Genomic DNA, 11,888 nt, shown 5'->3' with positions numbered 1-11,888 from the left:
CCTTACTCATTGTCCAGCTTTCACTCACATGTGAGGTAATTGAAAATACCATGGCTTGGGTCAGGCGAACCTTAGTCATCAAAGTGACATCTTTGCTTTTTATCACTTTAAAGAGGTCTTTTGCAGCATATTTTCCCATTGCAATCTGTTGTTTGATTTCTTGGCTGCTACTTCCGTGGGCGTTAATTATTGATCTAAGAAGAATGAAATCCATGACAACTTCAATTTCTTCACCATTTATCGTGTTGTTTATTGGTCCAGGAAACCTTGGTGGCATAGTGGTTAAGTGCTATGGCTGCTAACCAAGAGTTCAGCAGTTCAAATCTGCCAGGCATTCCTTAGAAATTCTATGGGGCAGTTCAACTCTGTTCTCATAGGATCACTATGAGTCGAAATCGACTCGACGGCAGTGGGTTTGGTTTTTGATGGGTTTTATTGGTCCAGTTGTAAGGATTTTAGTTTTCTTTATGTTCAGGTGTGATCCATGCTGAAGGCTGTAGTCTCTGTCTTCTGGAATTCCTTTCTCACTTTCTAGCACCTGTGGTTGCCTTAAGCATGGTCCTCTGGTTCTTAAGAAAGGTGGGAGGTTTTCTATTTGTGTATTAGCTGTCCTGCATCGCACAGACTGGGGCCTGCCTTCAAGCTAGAAATTGTGAAAAAAAGGACACCGACACAGACACACTCTCTCAGTGCCATTCCTTTCCTCTACTATTGGCTTTCCTCCAGAATCTGCCTATTTGAATTGCTCTTTAGTGCTTTCGTGTAGTGGTTTTTATATTTTGTCCAGAGTTTATGTGAAGCAAATGTCAGCCTCAGCCTTAGTGGGGCTGAGGAGTTGAGAGACTAGAAGGAGGAGACAGGCTCTGTGAAACTTGAATCCTGGAGGGCATGTACTTGAAATCCCATCTGTTGTAGTGAGGATAAGGAAGTCTCGATGTGTCCTATCAAGATCACGGCCAAACCCTGTGATTCAAATCTGGGGATCTTTTTCAGTGTGCTGAGATAGGCCTCTCAACTTGCTGGGGATGACAAAATGGTTTTCTATGGTTTCCTTAGAAGGGTGCCTTTTAACCCTGGGAAGCGTTAGAATTATATATGGAAATGATGTAAATCAAATCCATTGACAGACAAAGGGAAAACCCTATAGAGGAGATTGAGAAGGAAGACAAATCATGAGGAGCAGTATCGCAGAGGTCCAGGGAGAGAATATTAAAAAAAGATTGAGAAGATGGATTCTACTCAGAGGGTGCAGTAAGATAAGGATGGGGAAACTGTGATTGGATTTGGAAATAGGGTGGTACTTGGTGGCCTTGCTGAGAGCAAGGAGTAAATAGAATCAGATTATGGCAGGTGGATCATGAGTGGGAGGTGAGAAAGTAGAGTCCACACCTGTAGACAGCCCTTTTTAGAAGAGAGAAGGGGAGGGAGAGAAATGGCAGGGGAGTCCAGTGAGGGTTGTGTCTTACTTCGTTTTTTTTCCTTTAAAGATGGGAGAGACTGCAGCATGTTTACCTACTGAGAGAAAGGAGCTAGGAAGGAAGAAGTGAAAACACAGATAGGAGATGGTTGCTAGATGAGGCTTTCAATAAAAAGGGAAGGGATGAGACTCTGAGCAGGCGTGAAGAGATTTGCTTTGGACAAGAGGAGGAAGGACTCTTTAAAATTGATTCCATCTTACTGATTAATTAGTAGATAAGAACTGCTTTAGGTGAAGGGAAGGACAATACTCAGTACATGGAAGGTCAGCTCAACTGGACTGGACCAAAAGCAAAGAAGTTTCTGGGATAAACTGAATGCTTCAAAGGTCAGCGGAGCAATGGCGAGGGTTTGGGGACCAGGGTTTAAGGGGACTTATAAGTCAATTGGCAAAATAATTCTATTATGAAAATATTCTGTATCCCACTTTGAAATGTGGCGTCTGGGGTCTTAAATGCTAACAAGCGGCCAACTAAGATGCATCAATTGGTCTCAACCCACCTGGAGCAAAGGAGAATGAAGAACACCAAGGTCACACGACAACTAAGAGCCCAAGAGACAGAAAGGGCCACATGAACCAGAGACCTACATCATCCTGAGACCAGAAGAACTAGTTGGTGACCGGCCACAATCGATGACTGCCCTGACAGGGAGCACAACAGAGAACCCCTGAGATGCAGACCCCAAATTCTCATAAAAATACCATACTTAATGGTCTGACTGAGACTAGAGGAATCCCGGCGGTCATGGTCCCCAAACCTTCTGTTGGCACAGGACAGGAACCATTCCTGAAGACAACTCATCAGACATGAAAGGGACTGGACAGTGCGTAGGAGAGAGATGCTGATGAAGAGTGAGCTAATTATATCAGGTGGACACTTGAGACTGTGTTTGTATCTCCTGTCTGGAGGGGGGAGGGGAGGATAGAGAGAGTTGGAAGCTGGCAAAATTGTCACAAAAGGAGAGACTGGAAGGGCTGACTCATTAGGGAGAGAGCAAGTGGGAGTATGGAGTAAGGTGTATATAAACTTATATGTGACAGTCTGACTTGATTTGTAAACGTTCACTTGAAGCTCAATAAAAGTTAAAAAAAAATTGATCCCATCTTAATATGATTGATTATTTGAATATACTAGCAAATTCTTAAATTTGTACAGATAAACATTAAAAATAGGTTACAAAAGTATTGCTTGGTCCTGTTATCTTATCCGTGTGAAAATTCTCCATTTCTGGCTCCCAGGGTCATGACTCTGGTTTAGTTGTCCTTATTTCCTTCTTCCTTTTGTCAGACGACTCTTGTCTAGCACCTTTCTTTAGCTTTGCCAAATGAGTCGATGTCCAGTTGTTATGACTTCCCCAGTGGGGCCACTTCAGCCTTTACTTAACTCTGAGTTTAACTCTTGGCCTTCCATACTGTATAACCTTTATAGCTACCTACTCTGAAAGGAAACTCACGTCTTTGACCAATGTTTGTTTTTGTTTTGGTTCATAGTCACAATGGGCACAGGGACTGGGAAATGTATCCCAGGAAGAGAGGGGAGATCCAGTGTTCTTAAAAAAAAAAAAAAAAAAAAAAAGCTACTAAATTCGAGCCTTTTTTGGGAAGAATAAAATAGACTTTTCTTTCACACAGAGTCAATGGCTGTAAGATTATGTGAGATTGGGGACGTGCAGTTATGCCGTGGTTAATGATAGTTTACAGTCAATGTTCTCAACATAAAAACATAATGAGGAAGCGTAAGTTCTCATTAGGTCCACTTTTAATATAGTCTTTATATAATATTTTTTGGGGGCCATAAATGAATCAGATTTTAAATTTAATTTTCTCTCTCATCTTTAATCTGTTTTCAAATCTTTTTTTTTTTTTGCAGGATTGTTTGCCTCAGTTATAACTAATTAGTAAACTCGACTATAGATGCACTTCTACTAAGGAACTTGAATTTTGTGTGGAGAAGGAGATACAGTTAACAATTTCGTTCCCTAAACGTGGAGGGCATGGTTTTTGCTGCATCAGTGTTTGTCTGAGAGACCCGCTTCTGAAGACCTGGAGAGTTTGGTTGTAGAAATTTATCTGCTATTTTCAGCGGAAGATAAGGGCTTTAAGGATGCTTTGGTTGTCAGAGAGCCTGGCAGCCCTCGCGGTTCTCACGGCTTATCTGAGAGGAAATGGGTTCCCTCAGTAGGAGTAACAGCAGAACAGAATGTTATGGCCTCTGTGTGCTGGGTCCCTGAGTGTGGCAGGCCCATGACTGGCAAACACTCCTGGCTGCTCTTGTGGAGGGAAGTTTGGGGCATTCGTCTTTGTTCCTTGCTTATATTCCTTCTTGGAAATGAAGAGAGCTGAACCCTTGGGTTGCCATCACTGAACAGAGGCATATGTGGGGATGTGTGGTCTCAGGATGCCTCCAAATCCCACTTCACCCATCTGGGAGTGATGAGGAGAGCTCAACTTGTCCCTGGAGAACTTTCCTCAAAATCAAACTTTCTGACAGAAAGATCCTTTCCAGTTAACCGGTTTTCAAACATGGTTTTCTAGGCATTTCCATTTCTCTCTGCCACCTGGTGCCCCACCCTCATAGTTCTCTTCTGCATTTGGTTTAGTTTTGAACAGACACCAGGGTGAGGTACTTGTACGCTAAGGAGCGTGGAAGTGTTGAACTGACCCATGGGTTCTTGTTAACCTGTTCTCTCCACGTGCCCAACTTAACGCAGCCAGCCCCCAGATGCCACCAGTCACTCAGCCTCCCCTTGCCGTCTGCCAGCGGTAGGAACGGAGCCCAGGCTAAAGTCGCTGCAATTGCTACTAAGATGTGTTTTTAAATCTACCCAAAGGGTGTTACTGGGAGTTCAACAGAAGCATCTCCCATTTCCCCCTTAGAGCCTTAGAGTGACTCATTCTCCTGCTCCTGACTCCCTCCTTCCATCCCACCAAGCATTTTCAGGACCTGTTTTAGGTTTATTGACAACCACGTCTATAATTCATGCAAGACAGGTTACAGTGGAGCGTGTTACCTTTGTTAGTCAAGCATGGCTCCATAACGCTGCTCCAGATTTTGGCTGGGAAGTGGGTTTTATTGGTGTTTAGGCCTAATGTTTTCCTGTCCGGAAACCTTCCCCTTCCCTTGGCGAGGCTGTTCTGGCAAGCACCATCAGGGAAAATCCACCTTCCCCTTGTCCAGTTAGATAAATAGGTTCCAGGCAAAAATAGTCTGTTGTGTATAGAGGAAGCCCTTGGGGGGAAATGTTTGCTTAAAAGAGTTTACACTGAGAAGTGGGAAGTAGAGACTATGTTGGTGGACAATGTGGGCCCAAGCCTGGTGTCACCAGGGTGATTTCTGGTGATGTTGCAGTTCATATCTTGGCCTTTTTATAGCTGTGGGATGCTTAAAGAGGCTGCTTCTTGTTTGATGAAGACTGACATGTTTTTCTATCCCATTATTTTCATATTCCCTGAACTAACGGGGGGTGCTGGTGGATAGCAGAGTAACAAAAGGCTCAGCGTCTCAATTTATTGTACAGCTGTACCTTCTTGGTTTTCTGTAAGCTCAAGTAGAGGAAGGAGGTAAATATTAGCAGAAGTAGCTATTGGGACCACAGTGAAGGAGGTGGTGGTACCTGAAAAATAGAAGTTAGCTTTACAGTGAAAGAGTTGGGGGAAAGGAAGATAGAGGAGGACCAGAAGAGAGGTCCTTTTCTGTCATCCAGTGTGGTTGGAGGGCAGTGTGTGGGGTGGGTTGGGGAGAGTGATAGGAGATAGGCTGGGGAGTAAAGCAGGGGCCAGGTCCCAGAAAGCTTATAAACCATGCTAGAAACTTCGGGCTGTATCTGGGGAGTGAAAGGACTTAATTTTCAGTCTGACGACACTATGGGGATTTGGGGATTGAAGTAGCAGTGGCAGGAATGATACAGGAAGCCCAGGGGGTAGGTTGTGCCATGATCCAAGTGACAAATGGTAAGAATTTGAAACAAGAAAGTGCTATGGTGGGAGGGGTTATACTTGGTGAATGATCGGATTGTGCAGGGAGGGAGGTCAAGGATGATGTCTAGGTAACTGACTTGGGCAAGAAGGCAATGGTGGTGTCTTTCTTGATGTGGGAAATAGAGGAGGATGAGCAGTTTGGGGATGGAGTTAGAAGATGACTTCTTAGCAAACATTTGTTGAATCAAGTTGAGTAGAAAACCCGAGCCTTATTCCCAGTCGAAGGCCCAACATCATGTACTTTATTTTCCATACAGGAGAGATTTTGGGCTTCACAAAGCGTTACCGGTGAAGGGCCCCCAGCCCAAGCAGTTTGTCCCGAGTGGAGAGAACATGGATTTGCTCACAACATATAAACAAGATTACAACCCCTATCCTGTGTGTCGAGTGGACCCCATCAAGCCTCCGGACGGCAAATATCCGTGTGGTGATAAGATGGAGTGTCTGCCTACATATAAAGGTAGGGGAAGAAAGGAGGAGAGATCCTCTCTGAGGCTGAGCCTAAATGGAGGCCAGGAAATGTGTTTTATTTGCCCATTCCCTTAGTGCAGGTTTTGGCAAACTACTTTCCTCGGGCCAAACCCAGTGTAGCCTGCTTTTGTACAGCTGGGAAGATAAGAATGGTCTTTACATTTTTTGATGGTTGGAGAAAAAAATCAAAATAAGAATAATATTTTGTGGCATATGAAAATTACATGAAATTCAAATGTCAGGGTTCATAAATAAAGTTTTATTGGAACACAACATTCTCATTTATGTGTTACCTATGGCTGCCTTTGTACTGCAGTGGCAAAGTTGAGGAGGTGCAACAGAGACTTTGTGGCCTGCAAAACCTCAAAGATTTAGTATTTGGCCCTTTAGAGAAAAAGTTCGCTAATCTTTGCTTTAACTGGCTGTTTGAATCCCACATCAGGGAAATATCTCAAGCTAAGTTAGGTTTTATCGATTGATTGATTCATCCATGTAACAATTACTGAGATATAACATACATACAACAAAGTATTATACAAAAATGTACAAATCAAAATTATACAGACCAATGAATTTTGAGTGAATACACCCATGTAAACAGCACCCAGGTCAAGAAATAACAACATTTCTACCCCTTTCCAGTCACCATACCCCCATGTATGGAGTCGTTATCCTGACTTAAAACGTAGTTTGCAACCTATGTGTCTAGCATAGTTTTTTGGAATAATACTTATCATATTCTATTATTTAAGTGGTTTATTTGTTCCATTACTTCCCTATCATGTGATGGCTTCCAAAACTGGATCTTGAATGCCAACTTCTATATACCCAGCATTTCCTACAGAGAATGACACAATAAGGTGTGTCAGGTGAAAGAATAAATGAACCAACGGTCCTGGACCATTGTTTACAAGGGTTCCAGGCAGCAGAGTTTGGCAGCAGATAAACACACACCCCCACCCAGCCTATTATCTTCTGGGTTATGGCGGTGGTAGGGGCGATGTTTGGGAAAGTTCCTCCCTATGACACCCTGCCCTTGAGTTAATCCTGCACAACCTCTCATGCATGTGTGAGCAGCCACACCCTTGCCTTATCTTTAGTGTATCATCCTTAGGTGAGTTGATTGTCTCTTGTCAAAGAGCGTTTTTGTAGCAGCCTTCCTGTTTTACAGTCATACATTGATTCTTCTTCCAAATGGGATGGAGCAGGGGGAAGAAACCGAAGACCAAGGTCATGAAAAATGTTTATTTCTATAGGTCCCATCTATATGATGTCTGTATGCTTCACTTACATTGGTTTTACAGTAAAAATATGCAGACTTTTCCCTTTCTATTCTTATGGTCAGGACCCTTATTGGGGTACAGAAAACCACCATAAAATATGCTCCAGCAGCATTTGGTTGTAATTTGTGATATTTTCAAAACACTGTGCAGTTGGAAAGATTGAGAGTATAATTACTTGATGCCCAGCTTTAGGTTTAGCTAGGTTTTTTTTTTTAAAGACACATTATTGAATGGAATCCCCTTTAAAGAGGTTTTTGCCAAATACCCACAAGATATCATGGCCCTGGAGGGTTTTACTGATGGCTTTTCAGGCGTGTGCATAGTTTGTCATGTGGAATTCTGAGGTTTTCAGAGTTCTAAGGAGGTTTTTTTTTTTTTGGTAACAAATGCTGGGTAGAGGAAGTTAGGAGGCTGGTTAATGCAGTTTCAACTGTATTGTTGGGTATCGGAAATCACATGGGGCAACTTTCAGCTTAGGAACTTGTTTTCTTAACACTTCATCCATCACAGAAGAGGACCAGAAAAGCCCTGTCCTACCCACCCCGAAGCACCGCGAGGCACTGCATAGGCAGCTACAGGTAGATGCCCCCGTTTCAGTGAGGCCTGAAGCCTGAGGGGAAACACGTGGTTTATATTCAGCAAGATGGTTCCCTCTAAGGCCCCCTAATGCTTTCAAGATGCTGATAGAGCCATTAATAGCTCTTGGAGAAAGATTAGATTTTCAATTAAAATGAAGCCAATTTTGAATAAATAGTTGGTAGTATTACTGACCTAAAATAAACTTAAGAGTGTGCCTGGGGGAAAGGGGGTGTCAACACTTCTGGAATGGTGGAGTAAAGAGCTTGGCAAATCCTGTCCCGGAAAAGCAGGGACAACACTGGACAAAACAGTAAAGAGAGAGAAAAAAAAAAACCACTTCAGAACTTTGGAAATCAAACAAAGGCATATAAAAAATTAAGAAGTGTTTAATCAAGAAAAACTACCAAAGTTCGGATAAGGACGATGGAGGTCTGTGCTGTTTTAACCTGAGTCTGCTTCCATCTCCCCTTCCTCTAAGTTCCGTCTGTATGGACTTCTGCCAGGTCAGGCTAGGGTATAGAAAACTAGCTGCCCTACTGCCAGTGGGAGCTGACTTGATTTGGAGTGTATACCCAAAGGTTTTGATAGTTTCCAGCATCATAGCAATATACAAGTCACCACAGTGCGACAAATTGACAGGTGGGTGGTGGTACCATAGCCGTGTGCCCTCTAAATCCCTGTGTGCAGGGCTGCAGGGCTTGATGAGGGCTGTATATTCGTTTCTTTTGCACCAAAACTCACAAGTACCGTAACGTTGAAGCACAAGACCTAGGTTAAGGTGGAGGCCAGAGTCCACTCTGTTTTTCCATTGTCTCAGAGAACATCTCATTAGAGACTGCCTCGTGGCTTTGGGGGCTCTTTATAACACATGTAGGTTGGGTGACATGACTTCTTGTGAGTGACCACTTCTGCTTTAATTTCAGCTGATTTTTTACCCTGGAACCAACCAAGACGAGAGCCACTTCGTCCACCACACCACTACCGGCCAGCATCAACCAAGTTTGATAATAGAACCACACACCAGGATGACTACTACGTAAAGGGCCTCGTGAACACCATGAGCTGCAAGCCTCCACCCATGCCCAAGCTCTGCAACATCCCGCTGGAGGATCTAACCAACTACAAGATGAGCTACGTGGCTCACCCTGTGGAGAAGCGCTTTGTGCACGAGGCTGAGAAGTTCAGGCCATGTGAAGTCCCCTTTGAAAGCCAAACCACCCACAAAGAGTCCTTCCGGGGCCTGATGGGGGAACCTGCTAAGAGCTTGAAACCTTCAGCCAAGCCTTGTGCATTAGATAAACCTTTCTCCAACACCACTGAGTTTAGAGATAAGTACCAAGCGTGGCCAACGCCCCACGTGTTATCCAAAGCTCCGGCCACCTATGCTCCTCCTGAGGAGAAGATGGACCTTCTGACAACGGTGCGGGCCCATTACACGTACCCTCGGGGCAGCCCAGCTCAGTCCTGCCGACCGGTGCTCCAGGTCAAGAAGGGGGGCCACTTTGAGGGTTCCACCACCACCAAGGACGACTACAAGCAGTGGGCCCACACACGCACGGAGCCAGTGAAGCCCACTCCCCAGCTAAGCCTCCCCACACAGCCCTTGGACTACCTGACTACCACGCGGGCCCACTACGTACCCCACCCTCCCATCAGTACCAAAAGCTGTAAGCCCCCCTGGGATGGTCCCCGAGGAAATACTCCTGTGGAGGGCCAGACCACCTACACCATCAGTTTTACTCCCAAGGAAATTGGCAGGTGCCTGGCTTCATACCCTGAGCCCCCTGGCTACATCTTTGAGGAGACAGATGCTTTTGGGCACAGGATATACAGGCCAAGTTCCCCCACAGGCTCTCCGAGGAACAGCCGTCTTTCTGTAGGTGATTTGGAAAACCCGAACCAGAGGGAGTTGGCAGCATCGGCTTGATTTTTAAAAATTCTTATTTAGAAATTACACAGTACTTTAAAGAGCAGACTATTGAGAATTTTCCTTGGATGAAAAATGAAATCCCTTAAGATGAAAGAAAGAAGTCTTCACCATTCTCAAGACTTCTGAATAAAATGAGAATCTCCTGAGTCAAGGAAAACCCCATTTGATCACTGGCAATGAACTCCCTTTAGCCCCTGCTCTGTTGCCTTCTCTCCCTCCCCTCGGATCCCTTACCTTGTGTTCCCAGGACTCAAAACTGGTTTCTGTGAGGTTTTTCTCGAATCCAGATGTATTTTATTCATTTAATCACGGTGTGAATTGACGTTATGATTAAAAAAAATTGACGTCATGACGTCATGATTAACCCCTGCCAAATATGAAGTGCCAAAGAATAAAATTTATTTTGGGGGGATCAAGTCCGCAGGTCTGTGTGTTTGCCCCATAGACAGCAGTCTGTGCTTCTTGAGAACTTTAGGTAGATTTCAGACAAGGACCCGCTGCTCCCAGCCTTGGTGGGAGTGCCATGGGCCTGGTCTGGAGCCTTGTTTTAGATCCTCTCTGCCCAGGGCTGTGGCTCGAGGCATCTTTCTGCCTCTTCGCTGCCCGATGTAGTTGGGCTGGCTGGTGGGGTGTGGGTCTCCTTAATCATAGGTGATGTGGGGTGCAGAGGAAGAGATCCTTTGCCAGTCCCAGGAGTGCCTGGACCTGGAAGACCTCTCCTCACCCCAGCCCAGTATAGGCTCTGATTCCAGAGAGAGGAGGGGAAAAAGGGACTCTTGGTGGCCAGGCAGTTGGCGGCCAGTCCCTAGGCAATGAACGGAAAAGATGGGCTCTTCTAAATGCTCAGATCCTGGAAGAAGTTGTCCCCTGCTGGGTAAGTTCTGAAAAGTCTGGACCTGCCATGCCTAAAATGATATCTGTGACCAGAGCTGTGACAAAGCCTGATGTGGTGGTGATCTGGGCCCTGCCCTGGAAAAGAAAAACAAACCTGTTGCTGTCAAGTCAAATCCAACTCATGGCACTCCATATGCTACAGAGTAGATCTGCTCCCTAGCGTTTCTCTGATTTTTGTAGAAGTAGCTTTCTTCTATGATGCCACTGGGTAGATTTGAACCACCAACCTTTAGGATAATATTCAAGGGCAAATTGTGCCACCTGGGGATCTTTTGCCTGGAGAAGGAGCTAGAGGCTTTTCTCCTGGGCCTAAGATTTCACCAAGTTTGATTCTAAGGCCAAGTAATTTGGAGTTTTTATTTTTATTTTATTAAATGGGCAGAGTCTAGGAAGGAAGTTGTTTAAGAAGGCTTCACACAGGGGTCAGATGGGCTCATGGTTTGAGTGAACCTCACACAGAGGGATGCAGACAAGTGCCTGGGATACTTGCCTGTCTTTTGAGTCCCCAGCACCCTGAAACAGTCCATGGTCTCAGGGACCTTGGCAACAGTACAAAATGGGTCAGGAGATTCAGTGCAAGTCTGGCTGAGGGCCTGGATCAAGGAAACTGCGTTACTTATCCAAGGCTCAGTCTTTTCTCGACTGTCTCCAGCCTGGCCCAGGCCTCCCAGGTCCCACTTCTTGGCATCCTCACCAAAACCTTATTTTGTATCACGGGGCTAGGATCTGCATCATCTAATCCCCCTCTTATTGGTTATATGGGGCCTGGTTACCTGCCTGTACGGGATTGAGTGCCTCAGAAAGGTTGAGCACCTTGCCCAAGGCCACACAGCTCTGAGCAGCAGAGCCAGGATTGGAACCCAGGTCTTCTTACTTCAGATCCAGTGCTCTTCCCATGACACCAGGCTCCTTCCTTCTGCTGAGCCTCAGGGTCCCGCTGACCATGGTCTCCCTGTCTGAACTCCTTACAGGAATCCCTTAAGATCTAAATGAGACCAGTAAGGAGGGTGAGTTCTATTTTTGTTTCAGCATTTTTTAAAAATCAAAGAACTATTGGTACTTGATTTTAATAACCGAATAGTACCAGAATACTTGCAAAAATACAGCAAAATCCCTTATGCCCCAGTCCCACGGCCTTCCCCCATCATTTGCTCCCCCAGAGAGAACAACTTCAAATTATTTTGTCTTTTTCTGTTAGTATTTTTCTTCACATTCCTAAATAATGTACACATACTGCTGTCTCCTGATTCATCAGTGTAGACATTCGCTCTCTTAC

General features: G+C 44.9%; 1 protein-coding gene across 1 annotated transcript; it reads left to right on the top strand.

The window, feature by feature from the left end:
• The first annotated feature begins 203 nt into the window (after positions 1–203).
• SAXO1 (stabilizer of axonemal microtubules 1) lies at positions 204–9,715 on the top strand. The gene is made up of 3 exons (XM_049896924.1): positions 204–224; positions 5,711–5,915; positions 8,712–9,715. The coding sequence occupies exons 1-3, from the start codon at positions 204–206 to the stop codon at positions 9,713–9,715; spliced, it is 1,230 nt and encodes a 409-aa protein (XP_049752881.1).
• Positions 9,716–11,888: the final 2,173 nt, after the last annotated feature.

The sequence above is a fragment of the Elephas maximus genome, chromosome 9 (assembly GCF_024166365.1).
Source record: "Elephas maximus indicus isolate mEleMax1 chromosome 9, mEleMax1 primary haplotype, whole genome shotgun sequence".
Taxonomy (NCBI): Eukaryota; Metazoa; Chordata; class Mammalia; order Proboscidea; family Elephantidae; genus Elephas; species Elephas maximus.
This window is presented reverse-complemented; position numbering and strand designations above follow the sequence as displayed.